The sequence below is a fragment of the Spea bombifrons genome, chromosome 5, assembly GCF_027358695.1.
Source record: "Spea bombifrons isolate aSpeBom1 chromosome 5, aSpeBom1.2.pri, whole genome shotgun sequence".
Classification (NCBI taxonomy): domain Eukaryota; kingdom Metazoa; phylum Chordata; class Amphibia; order Anura; family Pelobatidae; genus Spea; species Spea bombifrons.
This window is the reverse complement of record NC_071091.1, coordinates 83,472,124-83,492,376: the sequence shown is the minus strand read 5'-3', so window position 1 is coordinate 83,492,376 and position 20,253 is coordinate 83,472,124. Positions and strand designations below refer to the sequence as shown.

The 20,253-nt window shown below is 36.6% G+C and overlaps 1 protein-coding gene across 3 annotated transcripts in view; it reads right to left on the bottom strand.

Moving 5' to 3' along the window:
* LOC128497117 (chloride channel protein C-like) overlaps window positions 1-15,960 on the bottom strand; it is a 61,306-nt gene extending 45,346 nt beyond the window's left edge. Inside the window, exons 1-5 of one of the 3 annotated variants that reach the window (XM_053467026.1) lie at window positions 15,881-15,960; window positions 12,953-13,004; window positions 8,598-8,678; window positions 5,616-5,759; window positions 1,306-1,435 (exon numbers count right to left, since the gene is read on the bottom strand). In XM_053467026.1, the coding sequence (XP_053323001.1) occupies window positions 1,306-1,435; window positions 5,616-5,759; window positions 8,598-8,678; window positions 12,953-13,004; window positions 15,881-15,890 (417 nt within the window). In that variant the 5' untranslated portion in view covers window positions 15,891-15,960. Of the gene's footprint in view, window positions 1-1,305; window positions 1,436-5,615; window positions 5,760-8,564; window positions 8,679-12,952; window positions 13,005-15,880 lie in introns of those variants that run through there. The other 2 variants (XM_053467027.1, XM_053467028.1) reach the window with 2 other exon arrangements.
* Between the last annotated feature and the right edge of the window lie 4,293 nt (window positions 15,961-20,253).

Sequence of the window (20,253 nt, the reverse complement as noted above, 5' to 3'; positions counted from 1 at the left end):
AGTTCATAGTGAAGGGAGTTACGCTGTACCAGCATGAATGTCTGCCTCAGTATACTGTATAATGATAGGAGTTATGCTGTACCATATATGTCCAGTAAATTATTTAAACTTATTTAATTGATTTATAAGTTAATAATTTCTTTTTTCAGATTTCTATTTTTTTCCAGTTGACATAGAGTTCAAAAATGTGTGAAATAAAATATTCTTGCCAATATTCATTTTCTTATGGAGCGGGTGCCACATACATGATCTGCCCCGGGTGCCAAATACTCTAGGTACGCCCCTGGTAGTTGGTTCCCCCTTTGCAGCTGTAACAGCTCCCACTAAACTGGCAAGGCGTTCCTCAAGAGTGTTTCTGTGGGATTTTTTGCCCATTCATGCAGTAGATCCATTTGTGAAGCACTGTTGTTGGACGAGAAGGCCTGGCTTACAATCTCTGTTCCAGTTCATCCCTAAGGTGTTGAGCATATCAAGACATTTTGGACAATGCTAGGGTTCCAACTTTTGTGAGAACAGATTGGGAAAGGCCTTTTTCCCAGCATAGTGGAAGCTGTTACAGCTGCAAAGGGGGGTTCAAGTTCATATTAGTGTCTATGCATTTTAAATGTAATGTCATAAAAGTCCCTGTGGGTGTAATGGTCCCAATACTTTTGCAAACATAGTTTACAGTATATACCCTGTATAGCCCATATAAAAGTACAACAATACAAAAAAGGAAAAGGCGATCTTAGCTCAAATTATCTAATACGTCTGGAGAAAGTGCTAGTAGTGACAGTAAGTATGAATGTATTAAATTATTATAGGGCCATAAGTCACATAATAGGTAAAATGAAATTGGCTTATATAAGAATATATTAATGGCGTATAATGATAAATTAACTTAAAAACAAAGAACGTTAAAAAGAACACAGAATGAAACAAAATAACTTCATCAGAATACATTTTTGAATGCACAAAATACATTTCCAGCTTCCTGCTGTTTGTGCCAAATGATAGTATCTGGGAGACTCCGTGGAGATTCCGAGGGAATGAACTGGACCTGAAGGCTGCAGTTCTGAGTTTTATTCACTTGTATGGATTTTACCCATTGGTTAAAAGTTGCCTGATGCATTGAAAGTGCCCAGATATAGGGTTGCAATTGCATGTCATATTACTTTACTAGGTGAAGAAGAACAAAACCTTAAAAAACACTGCAGTCTGAAGTAAAGTTAAGGAGAAATATACCAATGAATATGTATTAATGAAATGTTTAGGATAAGGAATTATGCTACAATTGGGATAATGTTTATTATTGTTTTCACTTACCTGGATATACTCTTCCACAAACTCCCACTTCCGTTCAAATAGAGTGTCAATTATTTGATGCATTAGAAATCCCATTGCACCCACCACAAATCCAATGAGACCCATCATCACCCAGCGATCCCAGTCTGATCTGTGGGAAGAAAAAAGCGCAGTCCAATTTTAATGTTTAGTTTTTGCTTCAGGGGGTTTCAGCATTTGCTACATAAGGGCTTCTTGGTGCACAAATGGATCCTTTGATGCCCATGCTGATGACATCTGCTGCTAATCAATTTTGCACTAGATTATCACGAAACATATGCAAAGTTTATTACCATATCACTGAGTGAAAAACGGACACCTATGATTATTAGCTCTAAACTGAGCTCTGGCTTCACATGTGTGGTATGATATATTTAGATACACAGGCATTCAGATTCACAAGAGAGTGAGAGGTCCCTCAACACAGCTCCAAGAGGGGCTCATTTCCCCCTCTGTAACCCCTTGCCTGTCTCCATACCGTGCTGATTTCAAAGGGTTAACTTTGGTGCCCTCTTGTCTAGTTCAGTTGCAATGGTTAAGACAAGGTGTGTAACATCTGCATCCTATATGCAATCACCTTATCTGAACACTTCTGAGGAAGCCCTATAAATTCCTAAGCCTCATTTGGAAACAAGCTTGCTTGAAAATGTAGCTACAGTGGTCTCTTTATAAGTAGACATATAAGAGTTACACAGATGTAAACCGCAACACCATCTTTCTATGCAATCAGCCCTTACATGGGCCCTTACATGTAAATACTTACATGTTTCATCTCCCTTTCCACTTGACCATCCCTCCCCAGTCATCATCTCTCCCTCCCCTCTGCCATCACCATACCTCAGCTCACATGCAAAACCCACCTTTTTGAGAAGCATACAACCTATCCTCCTAGCACTCTCTCACCATCCTAATCAAGCCATCTGAACGATCAACAACCTCTACAGATCATCCAGACCCTATCAGCTCATCCCCATCCAAGCAGTCCTCTCCTACTGTTTCACTTACCCCTCAACCACAGACTAGATTGTAAGCTCACAAGGGCAGGGCCACCTTCTCCTTTTTTTACCAGTTTGTTGTTGTATGTGATTTTAAATTATTTCACTGATCGTAACAGTGCTACAGAATCTGTTGGCGCTATATAAATAAATGTAATGAAACATGTTTGAGAAGATAGATTGTTAGATTATTATAGGGATAAAGAGAATCCATATAAAAACTAAGAACCTTATCATAAATTTGAGAAAATATTGATTTGCTGTATATTCAAACCTCCTTGATGCTAGCTGAGTTGGCAGAGCATTATGGTAGTAGAAATCTTTCCACAAGACTCTTAAACACTTTAAATCGCATACCCTTGAATTATTTTTTCTTAACGTTAATCTGTTCCGCAGCACCAGTGTTCATATGATATTGAATAGAGTCCAAATAATATATAAGCTTTAATTGACAGATTACAACCTAAGAGGTTTTTCTATACAGGGAGTAGAGTTTGCAGTTATATAAACAGATTGTGAAGGTGATTAAAATGGACCACCCACATGTGGCCTTACAGCAATGCAGGAAATCCCGCAGGAAATCGAATAACATAAAGAAATAATACTGCAGTCCTTAACTACAAATTAGCTCTATAAGCATGGAGAGAACATAGCCTCCTGTTGTTACACTAGGTACACACCGGAGGGTACGCAAGCTTTAGGAAATATAGATGAATGATAATGGCAATACAGGAAAATGTACACTTTACATGTTTTTGTTTAATCAATTTGAAATCAGCCTAGTAAATAAAGCCACTCAGGGACTACTAAAATAAACTAATGAAATAAAGATGATAAAAAATATGGATGTCACACAGGTTTCGCCAAAAGAGATGTTTTTCTACAAGCACATGCAATGATCACATTTAAGCATGCAGGTGTGTTTCTCAGAAGGACAATCTACCTGCTGTGAGCATGCCAAACTGTTTTGGTAATCACATTTAAGCTTCATGTGTGTGAAGATTGACATCAATGCTATGGTCATAAGGTGTAGGCATGTAGAAATTTACCTCTATATAACATATAAACGTAACTAAAAAGCATACAAAATGTACTTATAGATAACAACGTTAAATGTTTTGACATGTACATATGCATTTGTGTTAAGGTCAGGCTCCTCTATTTAATAGTTATAGTAATGACCCAGAAAATTAATTGATATTTCTTTAAATGGCACCAAATTGTGTGGAGTTATGAATTCAGTTTAGTTTTCATTACAAAGTGATGTGATTAGATTAGGTGAAAAGTAGGATATATAATATGTACATCAGCTAGTACTTGTTGTAGCAATGTGATAAAGTTAGTTTGCAGATAGAGCCTAAGTGCAAATGTCAGGTAGCCGCTGCAAAAGCAAACACAATAGCATGAACGAGGAAGTGTATTGATACAAAACTATTTTAACTCTGTAGAAAGCAACTGTAAGACCCAATTCATTTTCCCCGGAAAGAGTTGATTGATTTCGTAGAGTTCAAGGAGGGCTATGAAATTAACAAATCCAATTTAAAAATGCAGTTATGGAGAATATGGAGCTAAACTCGACCTACTTATACAAGACAAGAGGCAAAAGGTGCAATTATTCCATATTAATAATAATAATACGTGAATTGGAAGATATTAGTTATGAACAGAGACTAAAACAGTTGCTTCTTTATACATTAGAAAAAAACATGTCTTAGAGGGGATATTATAACGTTGTATAAATATGTGCAGGGTCAATAAAAAAGGGCTCTTCAGTGGTCTCTTTATTAAAAAAAATGTAAAAGATGTCATCCTCTGAGACTGGAAGAGGGAATATTTCACAGACAAAAAAGAAGGGATTCTCTACAGTAAGGACAATAAGGGTATAGCCAATGGAGATGATGCTGTCATATACAATGGATGCATTAAAAAGAGTTTGATTTAGTGTGTACCAGACATAAAAAAGAGAATTTTGTTTGAATGATAACTCACTAAGCAGTGGGCAAGTGAGTTTTTTGCCCTGGGATATTTTCCAGGCCACGTCAGTTTAATCTGTAAACTTGTAAACATTTCTTCTATAGTTATGGATAGGAGAGAATTAATTTGTTAGCAGTCCTTTGTTGGCGAATTAGTTGCAGAATGCTTATCACTAACCTGTATTTCTAGAAATGGACTAGGATTTAAGCTGCTTTTGGCAACACTGAGAGAAGTCTAAGAGAGGATTTAACCCATTGCTTGACAGCAGAGCACTGGTATAGTTGCAGACATGTATGTGATATTCCATAACTAAAAATATGTATTAACACTATGGGCATTCAAAGAACTGGGCTTTCCTGGTGACTATTGCTTAAAAATAACTACTTATTTTAAAGCAAATACTGCCATCTACTGTGGAAAACTGTAAGAAAATAGATATTTAAGCAATATCAAATTAAAATATTGAGTTTCCTGTTGAAACACTGACTAGGGGATTATACAACTGTATTCCACCGTGGATGATTTACTAAAGGTAAGCCTAGAAAAGGACAATCACTTAAAGTTAAAAAGTATAAGGTTACAGGTGACAAGTATAATTCACAGAATACTGCTATCTATAAAGAGAAGTTTCTCTACAGATTTTTAACTAGAATATGCACAAGTAACCTTAATGCTTTAGTATATTATACATACGTAACAAAAAAGATCCATTCTTTTTTTTTTATTTAACCTAAACTTAACATAGTATGAACCAATTTAACGTGGACCTTTCACTTTCCACCTCTGTAACAAAAACATTTTATAACAAAATGCACACCTGCAAAAGGTAAAATACTTCCTAACAAATAACTTGAATAACCATATCTATTTTTAAAGTGTCAAAATTAACATACAAAATCTATTTTTTGATAGTATCTATAGTGTCTTGTTGAATGTTCTGATGTATTAAACTCAGATACTGTCATACGGTACAATGCTGTGAATTGGAGCCTAGAGATTAATACAATAACATGGAAGCGAGCCATTTTTACCCCAAACTTTTGAACGGCAGTGTATATATATATAACAGATACCACTTTGCACCAGAACTGCTCTTCATACAATGCACTTAAAGGACTATTTCTAGTGGAAAAAACAAAAATTAGAAGTGTGGTTAAACTGTGTAATTGCTAAAACTGTAATCTTGAAAAAGTATACATACACATGTATAAATGTGGCTTGCTAAATGTGAATGTGAACAACAAAATGTGATCTACATTTTCTTTAATATTTTGTAACGTTCAGATTCCAGAAAAAAAACTGTACAAGGAACATTTTGAATACCTGTGAGGTTTCTCCTCGAGATACGCTTTGTATGTTTCGCTGTGAGGTGGTAGGTAGTCCAAGCTCTCATGAGTCCCTTGGTCTTCCTTCTTCTTGACATAGTTTCTGAGGTTGTTTCCATCTTCAACATCTTCAGAATCCTGTCTTTTTTGAGAAACAAGAGATGTCATTCTCCTAATCTACTGAAAAACTCAGATGACAGTGAAATGAGTAAAATCATGCAAAGCCAACCAAGGGCAGACACTAGGCCACTAAGTACACGCCAAGAGACAGTCTTATTAATTAGTGCTGCATATAAATATGATAATAAATTAAACACACACACATTAAGTCATATTAGAACAGGGATTGGTTTCTTGTATTTTGGTATTATGTGGACGTGTGCTGATAGGAGGTGCATTCACACCCTGTCTTTACCTGTCTTGGACTTGATAATGAAAATAATCATTATTATCATAATTGAAGCAACATGTCAGTAGTGCTCTCTGTGTCACTCTCCAGTACTGTTCCTTCATTAAAATGACTTCTAACACAAATTACTATATTAATTTCCAGTGCAAGTTGTGTTGGAAAGAATCAGATAAATAAGTGACGATTCCTAAACATCTATTATAAATATACTCAGTATTTTGTGCAAGGGCAAGTTTTAAGCCACCATCCTAGGACGAAGAGTTTAGTTTTAGTTCAATGAGTCACTTCATAGAGATATCATTTCAAAAGCCAATGGAAGAGACATTTGTAGAATTTTTATTGTTTTATTATTTTATTAAAGTAGAAGTATGGTGAATATTTTTTTTTTATTTTTGGTCCAATAATTGCATAAGGATTGTTTTTCCCTATTAGCAGAAGAGGCCTTCCACTTAATCACTTCTTGGACAGTCACACTGGTATCTGCTAAAAACATCCCATATGGGTTCTACATTCTACAGAAATCCACAAAAAAGCATTTTTGGTTTTAGTGGTATGGACTAAGAACTTAATTTTGCAGTGAATTCCTCATAATGCAAAATAGAAACCACATTCATATACTGGGCAACAAACCGGCTTTGCTCTAACCCTAAATTATTCATTTGTGTTAGCTCTAAAGTCCTATGTGCTGTATGAAGTGAATCTGGGCAGAATTTTATTTAAATAATGTTCATGTGAGTCAATATGGAAACTTCACATTTTGCCTGCTTTATTCCTCACTCCTATGTGAGACAACAACATATGAATTGTAGCTTCCTGAGTGGTCTATCCCTTGGCACAAACTGCTAGGTTCATTCAATCTTGCTGGTTTTATATATAACTTTATATTGTGTCGTTTTGATATACATATATGCCTTGTACATCATCTAGTTGTGATCCATGCAGCTCTCACTAGGTTAAAATGAAAGGAAGTGATATATTTAAATGGCAAATCTTGCAAGATCGTCCCTAAAAGGAACTGGGTTTCTAGCCTGGACAAATAAAATGTAATTTGTCCCCAATTACCTTTATGAACTTAGATGATGAATAAAATTTGGTTGACACATATGAACATACTACAGCCAAAGAGGTAGTTTAGTACAGAAATTAATCAGTAATCCTCCGATATATTACCATGTGTTTAAAGTTACTTTTGATATGTTTTGTAAGTAATGATATGCTATAATTTTCTTTACAATCATTGGTGTCTCAAGGTCCATGAAGTATTTCTTTTTTATCTTTGATATAAATTTACTTCAGTGTACTAAACAGACGCAGGACAATGAGTTATAGATAGTCATGCAAAAACATACATCATCAATAATTACTACATGTCTCAAACTGTATCCCAAATGTTCTTAAGAAACCCATGTATGCCATGGGTTGTTGTCCTTGTTGTGACCTCTAAAATCCTTCGGCTGCCTTAGGAAGACAGGTATGTAATATTAAGTGTTAATTTAGAGTTAAGTTCTCCCTCACAAGAAAACTCTTCCTTTTCCGGATGGTCTAGCGCATGCATGACATAAGCCCAATGCAGACCATGTGTATGTGTTATTTTACTTCATAGGTTGGTGTTTTGTATAGTTACATTGTTATAGGTGTACACTGGTGTTACATGCTGGGCTTACAGCAACTAGCTAGCTCTGGTGACAGCTGACACTGTCATTGCTACTGTGTGTGACCATGACACACACACACATAACAACTAGTGTTTTCATAATAAACACAGAATTCTCTAGTTAGACGATTCTGGAGAAGATCCTTTCCCCTGCATTAGAAAACACCTACAGAAAGTAACCATTTCTCCTCAATGAGAAACACACATGCTATATACAACATATTATAGATACACTTCAAGCGTAAAACATTTCTACAAAGAAAGCCTCTCAGTAAGTTACTCAGGCGACCTACAAAATCAATGAAGCAAAGCTTCATATCGAGGACGTATTGTCCCTTTCATGTGAAGGCTCCTCTGTTTACCTTAATATTTACACCTTCAGCACAAAATGGACAATGTATCACTCTGGACCATCAAGATAGCGAAAAACATTGTATACTCTAAGCACAACTGACGATTGCTACAGCTTGCAAATTGTGTTCCAATGTACACTGGTTGGAAGGAAGACAAGGTGAAGCAAAAAGGAATAACTAATACGAAGCTGGGTTACAGTAATGTGGATATATGGATGGGAATATTCATGATTTGCATGCCAAAGGAAGGAGATATCTGTACTGACCGCAAAGAAAATTCTCTGAAAAGAATTTATTGACAAATAAATGTCTTGCGATATGTTATTTCAGATGTCACATTCAGTTAATATGTGTGTATCTACAGCAAACCTGAATAGCTCAACCAGTGTGTCATTATGCAATTTTACATGAAAGGTCATAGGTCTGTCTCTTTAAATGGATACAGTATCAGTAGATGGAAATGAGACGAGGCAATAAGAATAAGAATGAAAGTAGGGTTCTTTGTTCTCAGGCTTAACGACAATAACTCACAATAAATTGTCTTCAACATGTCACTATAATTACATTGGATGGTCCTTCCAATGGATGAAAGGTGTGGATTCTTCATTACTGAACTCAGTCACTGCTCTTGCACATTTTCTCAGCCTGTGTGTGACAGTTACAGACAGAAGTTTATTAATCATTAGGCCTCTAGGTATAGGCAGTGTTATATTGTATACCTTTACTGACTCTAAATAGGGAACATCTCTCTTTTTCTTTTTGCTACTATCACATCTCCAGGTTTTACAATACTCACAAAGACATCATTTACCCCTTTAAGGTTTCTTAAATGAAATGTACTTGTAAAACATACAATGTAAAATTATATACAAACTGTATATATATAGTATGTGTGTATACATATATATATATATATATATATATATATATATATATATATATAGTATATACCTGTACTGATATGTACCATTTAATAAAACTTGAAATTTGTTGTTAAGCGCAAATTAAACAAATTATTAAAAAAGAAAACAAGTTTTTACAGTTCTAGAAAACCAGCTCTTCAGAGATTAATCTCTAATGTATCCTTTTAATCTCAGAGACCTACAGCAGAAAAAAATACGTGAGCTAAATGTACAAAAACAATGAGATTGCATTTCCCTGCTATCAAACTGTTCAAGAATGATGTATATAGATTCTAAGAATGCCTACAGAGACTTTCTTCAAGGACATTTCCTGATTCTTGTTCACTTATACGCTGGATAGACAGCTCAAAGAATCACCAAGAGTAAGAAAACAAGTTATAAAGTTTTAGTACTATAAAAAAATAGGCAGCCAGCTAGAAAGAGTGGGAAGATTACATAAAATCCTAAAGACCTCTTCACAATTCTCGTCTTGTCACACCCCTCGAATATATGTATTGTATTAAGTGCTGCGTAAATTGTTGGCGCTATATCAATAAAAAATAATTATAATAATTTCCCTAAATTCTATGTGTTTCTACCCAAAGTGTGTTAAGTATTGTGCAATACTCTGGCAGAACACCCATCTTTTGACACAGCACCTCACTGAAATAACCGAGGGAAAGTATGTATTTGTTCCCATGACTTTGTAAATCTTGAGGTAAATGCCAAAAGAAGGAAATAGTTAACCACTTTGGGGCCTGCTGAAACAAATGTATTATAAGGGTTGTAGAGGAGAGAAAATTAATATATCCAAAGATTAGCTTCAGAGAACACAACATATACATTATGAGGAAGAATGTTACCAAAAAACTCAAAAAAATCATATATAATATAATATTGGTTATATATTATCTGATGATAAAATTAAAGGTTTTCCATGTGCCAGAGGTCAAATAAATATTGTATAAAGCATTGAGACGTGAGTTTGCTTATGTTTTACTCTGGATTTTCACTTGATAAAAATATTGATGCCAGAGGTTAGTAATTTTTTTTGAAAACTTTGAAACATTTATTTATGTTTTATGATAAATATCCACAACCATAGGTGTCCAGAAAACAAAGATAACAAAATAGAGTATTTTTGTCACTAATGATGAGGTTGATCTCTGAGGACAGTAAGTGCTCAAATATACCTATAATGGTTCCATACAAGAACAGATAGTACAGACAGGAATATACAATTGGAGGTGATATACTTGTAATTGGTTATATCATACAAAAGTATACTTCTTTTTTATAAATAGTAGGAAAGGTGCCAGCAAGTGATACCACAAGAAGTGGTTTTTTCTATTTACTGTATTGTGTACAATGCAATAAATTGTACGGTAAACTTTTTAATAAAAGATGATCTCATAAACATTTGACCAAAATCTTATAAATGTGTGCCCAAATCAGCAGGAAACCACATTACAAAGGACCGTAGAACACTGCTGTAAAATACCACTTCTAAACCGATCTGTTAGAATCCTAATGTTCCAACAATCTGGAAATAACTATAGCAATGACATCCAACTCCAGTTTCACATTCACGTTTCAAGAATTTCATGGTAACGACAGGGGTGCAATTCGTTTCTACGCTCCATCAGGCCAGAAGAGTCTGTTTCCTGATGATGAATTGTCAGCAATAATATTGCACACACAGGAATGACACAAATACTTGACAATTTAGAGAAAAATATATCCAATGAGAGGAACATTAGTCATATCTCTTTTATATCCTGTCTTCTCCCAACTGAGTTTCTAGGGTGAAATATGACACTGATGGTTTTGATGTGTGACAGAATAAGTGTTTATGGGACCTTGACAACAATTGTTACTGTCAGTAATTACCAACAGTCCCTCTATTCCTACAAGCTAGTTACGAAAAAAAATAAAAACAGCTTTTCTTACCGTTAGCTAAATCATTCACATTGTGGCTGTGGTATAGGTACCTAGTTTGCAAATGTAATAATAACTTATTGCTAGGGTTACTTTAATGGCAGTCTTACACTGAACCTTTTACTGGTCTTCATTTGCATTAGTGTTTTGCCAATTGGTGGGAAATATTTTTGGAAGTTGTAGTTTATTGACAGCTGGAGGTGCAATTTGACTACCTCTGTTTTTCTTTTGTGTCTGTAGACACAGTTTACACAAAACAAAACCAGACGGGGAAGTTTTAAGAGGGTTTTCCTCAAGGTAAAAGATGGCGGCACTAGGGTAGGAAGACAATAACTTCTCAGATTTTTCAACTTTAACTTAATGGATGCAGATACATCACTGTGCCAGGCTTTGTTTACTCCAAGTTACAGGAAAATAATTCACATGTTCTGCAACAAAAAAACAAGCACAGGGACTTTCCTAAAATGCCTGTAATTGCCTACCATGGCTGGTTATATGTCACTCACCAGAGAAGTAAGTAAGAGCAGGTACAGTGGGACGTTCCCTCTGTAGACCTCCTAAAAGACTGTAAGCTTACAAGAACAAAGCCTTCTTCTCCTTCTATGCAAGTATGCCTTGTAAATGTATTTATTTTTAATTTTCTATATTATACATTTCAAAGTAATAAAAATGTAATAATAATTTAAAGCAGCAACAATGCCACTGTGTCTCTAGTAAGTATGATGGCTTTCAGCATGTAATTTAAATGTTTTATCATAGTAGTACAATATATCGGTTACAAATTATGTCATCCATCAACCTCAAATAGCTGAGGAAGGTGATTAATGGAACAGCTTGAGGGCTACATGTGATTCGCCTCTGGTCTGTCTCTCTCTTTCTTTAATCATAAAAGAATAGTCTAATCCTCCATCTTATTTTTATTTATTTTCTTAATGCATATTAGGGTCTGTTTAGCTTGGATTCCGATACATTTGACTGAAGAGCATATATTCTTTACTTACTGGAGTTAATAAATGAGACTTCTGTTTCCTCCTCCCCGGACAGCCTCTACTGGAAGCTGGAAGAACGCTTTCTGCGCATGCACTGTAGAGCTCCTTGCGAAGTCAATGGTAGTTGTGGCAGTCAATTGCATTTGTTCTAGATTAACGCCGCAACTGGCTGCCCCTACACACATTGATTTCAAGAGGAGTTCAGCTCTCATTGACTTCAATGGGAACACTACAGCGCATGTGCAGAAACTATAGTTAAGTATGCTCTCTGCATTCAGTAGATGCAAGGAACCACCACTGAGCGCACACTGAGATTTACACACAGTTAAGTACATCGGGGTCATTGTGCATTTTCCATAAACTATGGACTTTCTTTTTTAAGTGTCTTTCCCAACATGGCCATGTGTGTCAGAAGTACAAATGTCAGTTTCTCGTACCCTGAAATAAATCTGCTACAAAGTCATTGAGATGAATTTTTAAGTCAAGACGTGTTACTATCTAACTAGTATTTTTAATTACTTCACCCATCAGCTGATGTCAAATAAATAAAAGTCCTACCATGTCGTGCAACTAAACAAAAAATTGCACCCATCTACGTAGACAAAACATTTAATGAAGCTTCCTAGCATGGTAAGCAAATAAACCTTAGCAAATGTGCTATTTTATTCTTTCGTCTGAAGGTTCAAATAACAACGCAAAGGCTTTTAAGAAGCAACAACCTGTGTCACATAACCATTAGGCATTCCCTAAAAGATTATGAATGAAGTGTTATATAGATTCCAAACATCTATAGATACAATGATATTTATAAGGTTAATGAATGGACAATGCCAAGTTGTTTGCTTGAGTTTACTAATAAAAATCTTTAACTGAAAAAAAATAAATGGTTAAATAATTATTTAAGAGAAGGGCTTGGCCTTTCAAGAGCTCAAGGAATGACATTTCATTGAACTGTTAAAATCAGCAAAGTAGGCAGAATAGTACCTTTCAACTACAATAATAATGATAAAACATGATAAAATATTTAAAATAATCTGCATCTGTCCATTCTGAGTACTTTGTGTGTCAACTTGAATCTGGTTCAACTTACTGTATTATAGAATGTGATCCTTCAATACGTCTATATCCAGAGTTCCAGCACCCTGGAGAGAAGCAAAAGGAGCAATCATTACTTCTAATAGCGTCATACATCCAATTAAAGAAATAAATGATAAGATATAAAGATAATAACAAAAACTAATATTTAACTAATCTCAAATATCCGATTGCCTCTTGGAGTCAAGAAGGAATTTCCCCCCCCCTGATGGCAGAATTCGAAGTAGCCTAATTAGGCGGGTTTTTTTTGCCTTCTGTTGGATCAAGAATAGGAAGGTTAGGTAGAAAGGTTGAACTTGATGGACTTAGGTCTTTTTTTTAACCTGCCTGGCCTCCGCTCTGACAGATACAATGAAACAGAACCAAATGCTGTTAGGTTTAAATGGGTTTCAATACATAAATGCCAGAGCTGATACTGCAAGAGGTATAGTATGTACTGACCCCGCTGATCTCGCTGTAGATGACACCAAACAAAAAATCCCACAAAAAATTATTTTGCACCTGGTCTTGAAAATCTCGGGACATACTTTGATGGAGAAATTAATGGGCAGCTGATATGCAATATGAATTCAGCCCCCCCATCAGTGTCTGACTGTAAGAAAGAGGTCACGGATTGTGCTGCCACACTCTAATAAAGGTGGTTTTGGAACTCTAATTGCTTTTTTTTATGTTAGAGTTTTGGGTCCTTTAATTCATAAGTTTGATGTAGTATGTATTCAGGTTTCTGGTTTGCAAAGGCGACCAGAAACAATCAGCAACAATCGGCAACATAAGAGATAAAATATATTGTTTGTCTTAGTCTGTCAATTCTAGTTTTGTCATCATGTTTAAATGTATGTACTGTAAGAAGTGCTGCGTAAATTGTTAGGGCTGTATAAGTAAAACGATAATAATAAATAAAAGATAATAACATAACTTAATAAGAATGACTTATTAGGCAGATAAGACACTGAGATGGCTGCTACCACTATATAAACGTATGGGGCTTGATTTGGTGAATGCTGTGATTAAAATATATACACACTAATGATGTATATATCCATTTGAGGTTTTTGTGTTCTGGGAGTATGATTTTATCATGTTATTTTCATTTTCATTGAAAGTCTAGATTTTAGGTGGGTCATTGAATTAGATTAGTTATAATAATCTGTAAACAGTTCGGTTTATTTATTTATACAGAAATGTTAAATGTTAAACTTCGTAAAAGTAACAGATCTATTTTAAGGTTGAATTGCAAACGTTTGAATACTCAAATAAAATTTCCCATATAAAGTATTTCAAGGAACCATATATCGCTTTCTCAAATTAATCTCATATCAAAATGTATGAAAAGTGGGGGGATTACCTAATATCAAAGTCTTGATTACCAAAACTGATATGTGTAAAAAGTGAGAAAACCAGTAGGAGGAATAGAACAGTGAACAAATAAAGTGATTAGCTGTAATGACTTTCCTTTTTGTCTGGAATCACAGCTGCAGCCCTTATACAACACTCTCCAGGTGTTGAAGAATTTCAGCAAAAGGTTCGATAGGGGGCGCTCGTGTATTCCGTTCCGTATAAATGAAATAAAATAAAAATAAAAAAGAAAAATAAATAGTGCAGGTGTACAAAAATTTAATGTGCCCTGCTTATTATTTAATGTGCCCTGCAGATTTTACACTCACAGTGTTTTTGTGTCGTTCAATGCGTCACAGGGGTACCCTCAGGGTCCACGTATAGGGTATATATCAAAGAAAGAAACAAGAGAGGAACCAATAGTGTATATTGTATATATCGCTAGAGGCGCAACAAATAGAGTTTTACTTAAACTAACACAAGTGTAAAGATGCCCGTAGTAGCTGGTGACCAGAACGTCAAATCTGCAATAAGCAGGGCACATTAAATTTTTGTACACCTGCACTATTTATTTTTCTTTTTATTTTATTTCATTTATACGGAACGGAATACACGAGCGTCCCCTATCGAACCTTTTACCAAAACTGAGCCAGCATATCTACTTCTTATTGAATGACTTGCCCACAAATTAGCAAATAAAATAGATAATAAACATTTGTCTTATTGCAATTTCAACTAAAGGAATTGTCCAACCATTGGCAGTTATAGAATAAGACTAGTTTTTCAGCTTTACTCCAGAATCCTTTTTTTTTTTACATAATCTAATTTTGTCTACATTAAGGTTTAGCAAGACTTGTTCAGAGAATCTTGCTTGCATATCTTAGGGCTTTGTCCAGCTACTTTAATCACTGCCTAAAACACATAGGATTCAGTAAATTATTTTACTCCTGACAGCTATTTTTTAATTATCGCTGTCTAGATTATCAACTTCATTCTGGTTTTGTTATGTAAGTCTTTATAGCTTTCCCTATATACTGGCCAACAATGTATACGTCATGTGGTAAACAATAGCTCAATATATATATATATATATATATATATATATATATATATAATAAATAATTAATCAAAACAATGTATAAAGAGTTATAAATATATCTGGACTCACTCACTTTGTATATTTCTTTAAATAGTGGGCATTGTGATCTCATTATTCTCATTGTCCCCTGAGCAATCACAATATTAATAATAATTATTATTATTATTGCACCAACATATTCTGCTGCATTGCTCAATATTACCATATGTACTACTAATATTTTTATTTGTTAACACTAACTATAGTAATACAAAGTCAACTTAAATAATTTGATTATATCATTAAGTATCTGCTTACTACTAGTTCTGGAGTCTAACACACTTAAATATAAGTATCACAACTAAGAAAGACTAAAATGGTAATCAGGATAAAAGGTTACTTTGATCAGCACTTGCATCAGTCGCCAGGCCGGCGCCTTATACTGTTTTAGTGAGAACATTTATGATTATTAATTGTGTTAAATAATAGACCCATATTTTATTAACCTACCTGAGATCATGACTTTCTTTGTTATCTCCCTGAGTGTGCTTGCTTGTGCAGTAACTTCTATCAGACGCACTCCCTACTTGTGCTTTTAGATAAGATTTTCCTGCCTTTTTTTTCTTGTAAATACTTGCTTGTTGTATCAACAACCTCAGTGGTGTAAAAATAAATAAATAAAAAAAACTTGAGTATTTATTCCTGTTTGAAGTAATAACAACGGGGTAAAGTAACAATGAACGCTTGTTAGATTCCCACCAATCCGCACACTCTCATATTCACCTGCTTTGCAGCATTCATTGTACAAGGTTTTTTTTCTTTATTGAACCTAGAATACATCGTTGCATATTTTGAAATGCAGGTTATACTTATATCATATGCATCATATCGGCAGCCTAAACTGTACTAGTCTGCCCACTTTTTCTTGCTGTGAAAACCTTAAACCATATTTGGCCCCTGGTCTTGTCTTATATTCAGGAGAGCCAGATGCCTATCCAATGCATGTTTTAATTTCCTCATTGTGTTAGCCTCTACCACTTCTGCTGGGAGATTGCTCCTCTTATCTACCACCCTCTTGGGGAGGATATATAGATAAATATACACAACAATGACTTTAAAAACTAAGTCATATGGACCTGGAGGCAGTGAATAGAACAAAATATAATGCAGATGATTTTGGGGGAACAAAAAATGATCAGTAAGTGAACAGTTTACAAGAAAGAAACAGAATGAGCTGTGAAAAATGGAGGATGTTAAAGTCTTGTGAAACAAATCTCCCTAGAACTAAAGTTCATCCATTATTAGAAAATGTAACCTAAAGTGCCCTCCACTCATATTAGCACCCTTGGTAAATATGAGCAAAGAAGGCTATGAAAAATGATCTTTATTATTTAACCTTTTGATCTTTTCTTTAAAAAGAAATACCCCCAAAAAACTCTGCCTTCATGGATATAAAACAAATGCAAACACAACACAGGTTTGTAAGAAAAAAAAATGTGTGCCACAACTTAAAAAAAGGGAGTGATCTTATTGATAGTTATGGCTGAGATCCAACATCGATGGATGCTGATGGATTGATTGGTCGATCCAACAGCCTGTGGGGTTTTCCGTACTTTTTTTACTCTGGCCAATCAGCATTTACAAGGGGAAGGGACAAGCAGTAGATATATGTATACTGTGCCATTCTAACTTGTCAGTAGCAGTAACCGACTGATCAGAGTTAGAGTGTGAGATAGTGACAGTAAGCTTAACAGAGGCTGCGATTGATGCTCATTGCTCATCTAACATACTTCGAGCTAATTAATTATAGTTTATTATAGTGCAGACAAATTACTGGGGTGAAGTGTATGTATGCATGTCAGTTATATACTACAGCAGACATTTAACTACCATTTATTTTATGGCCTTTTTTTAAAAAAAATTAACTGAGGCAAAACCACAAAAAATATATATTTGTGACAGAATTGGGCATTTGATTGTACTTTCACAAAGTGTGTTTTAAAACGGTTGCCCATTTACACTAGCAGTCAACCTTGTAATTTGTGGACTGGACAGCTGTTATCGTAAATATTATTCCTGACTAAGACATAAGAAAGCAGGGAATGTCTAGTCTATGATATATGCACGAGTTCACACCAACACCGTCTACTCTATGTTGTTCTATATATATGTGCAAAGGGTCAAGTCTAGGCCATTCTTAATTATGCAGTTGGATAACTTGCTTGAAAAGTAACCAATCATAATAATATATGCTATCAGAAGTAGATAAGAGGTTATATAAACCATGTAATTCAAACATGTAATCAGACAACGCTTCGACTTTTGTGTGTTGTGTGCCTTGTCTCGATTATGCGCATGATCTAAATAAAGGAAAACTCTTTCTGAGGAGAATTCGACCATTATTTCAACCAACAACAACCACAATTTTTTGTTATTATCTTTATATCGTATCATTTATTTCTTAATTGTTCATTATTGGTGACAAAAACGGGCATCTTACTGGACTTGCGCATTGTGTGACTGTGTTTTAGTTGTGCAAAATGTAAAACCTGTTCCTGAGTAGTTTGACAGTTGCCCATTTAAGCTACCAGCTAAACCTCTAATTTGTGGACAATGTAACATTTTCTTAAATTACCGTATTTGCTCGATTATAAGACGAGTTTTTTTCCAGAGCAAATGCTCTGAAAAATACCCCTCGTCTTATAATCGGGGTCATCTTATAATCAGACCTCAACTAGGTCTGACTATGAGACTAAGATCCAGATCCCCCGCAGCGATGCAGGGGACCTGGATCCTCCTGTCTCCCCCACACACACACTTACCGGTACTTCTGAGTCCCGGGGCTTAGTCCGGGCAGCGTGTAGAGCTCTACGCAATTTGTGTACTCAACTTCCGCTGCAGCCGGGAGGAGGTGCGGTTAGCAGCGAATCGCGTAGAGCTCTACACGCTGCCCAGACTACGTACCGGGGACTCAGAAGCTCCGGTAAGTTTGGGGGAGGGAGGGGGAGGGAGTGTTAAATGGGGGACATAAGGCATTTCTGGAGGCAGAGTGCTCTGTGAAATGCCTTTTAACCCCCTTAATGCCACTCTGCCTCCAGAAATGCATTTTAACCCTCTATACGCCGGCAGCGACGGGGAACACATAAAGTTTTGTGAGGGCGCGCGCGCGCGCTTAGGAACCACCACGCGGCCGGCTGAGGAGGACGGAACAGCCGCGGCGCGGGACCGTTTACGCGGAGCGGGTAAATTATGCCGGCGATGACCCTGCCGTCGGTCCTGACAGGAGGACGGGACCCCTGCGGCACGGGACCGTTTACCCGGAGCGGGTAAGTACTGCCGGCAAGGACCACACCGTGGGTTCTGACAGTTCCCCCCCCCCCAAGGAGAGGCCTCTGGACTCCCGGAGGACCTGGGCGACTAGGATGGTGACCATGAAAAGAGGACACAAGACGAGGAGCATGGACCTCGCAGGCAAACTCCCAAGAGTCCTCCTCAGGGCCATAACCTTTCCAACGGATGAGATATTGCAAATGTCTCCAAAAAAGACGGGAATCCAAAATGTCCTTGACCTCGTACTCTGTGTCATTGTTGACAAGGATAGGAGGAGGAGGAGTAGAACAACGACCAGGGTAGGGGTTAGCTGTCCACGGTTTGACCAAAGAGACATGGAATACGGGATGAACGGTCATAGAAGCAGGTAATTTCAATTCCAGAGCAGATGAGGAAATGACACGGACGACAGAAAAAGGCCCGATAAATTTAGGCCCTAATTTTTTCGTAGAGTAGAGTAGAGAGCCACACTTTATCACCAGGCCTATAGGAAGGAGCAACACGATGATGACGGTCGGCAAATGATTTGTAACGAAGTTGGGCCGTACTTAAGGTATTGCGTAAGAGCAGGTAGGTTTTGGTAAGATTCTTGACATGGTCGGTGACTGATGGGACAGAGCTCGGAAGTGGAGATCCAGGCAACATCGATGGGTGAAATCCGTAGGTAGCAAAGAAAGGCGACATCTTAATAGAACGGTGAAAATGATTATTATAGGCGAATTCCGCCAAAGGTAGATAATGACTCCAGTCATCTTGTAGGTATGTTGTATAACAACGAAGATATTGTTCTAGTGTCTGATTAGTTCATTCCGTCTGACCATTACTTTTAGGATGGAAGGATGTCGACAGAGAACGTTGGATGCGTAACTGCTTGCAGAAAGCTCTCCAGAAATGTGAAGTGAACTGGGATCCACGGTCAGAAACAATGTGTTCTGGTAACCCATGGAGTCGAAAAATGTCTTTAACAAAGGAATGTGCAGTCTCTGTAGCTGAGGGGAGATGATCAAAAGGAAGGAAATGAGCCATTAGAGTGGTAAGACGATTGGATGGTGGGAGGTCTGTAATAAAGCCCATAGAGATACAGGACCACGGTCTAGTTGGGACCAGTAAGGGTTGTAACAGGCCTGCGGGTTTATGATGCGAGTCCTTGGATCATGCACATGTAGAGCAGGAGGATATTAAGTTTTTGACCCCTTCTGTCATATTAGGCCACCAAAAAGAACATTGAATCAATTCCAGTGTTTGCTTCACCCCTCCGTGTCCAGCAAGGGGCGAGTCGTGACAAGCTTGCATAACCTGGATACGATTCTCCGGAGGAACAAATATACGATCTCGGTGATAATAAAATCCCGGTCGAACTTGAAATCCTGGAACATTAGGAGGGTTCATCCGACCGGTAGTATTCCGGATTGAGTCCCATAGCGTATGTGTCCCTGCAATGAAGTGTTGGGATGATAACACAGTGTCGTGATCCACCCTAGATGTAGAGGCGTTTTCGTAAATCCGAGACAAGGTATCCGCTTTATTAGTCATAAGTGATATGGAGTTGAAAT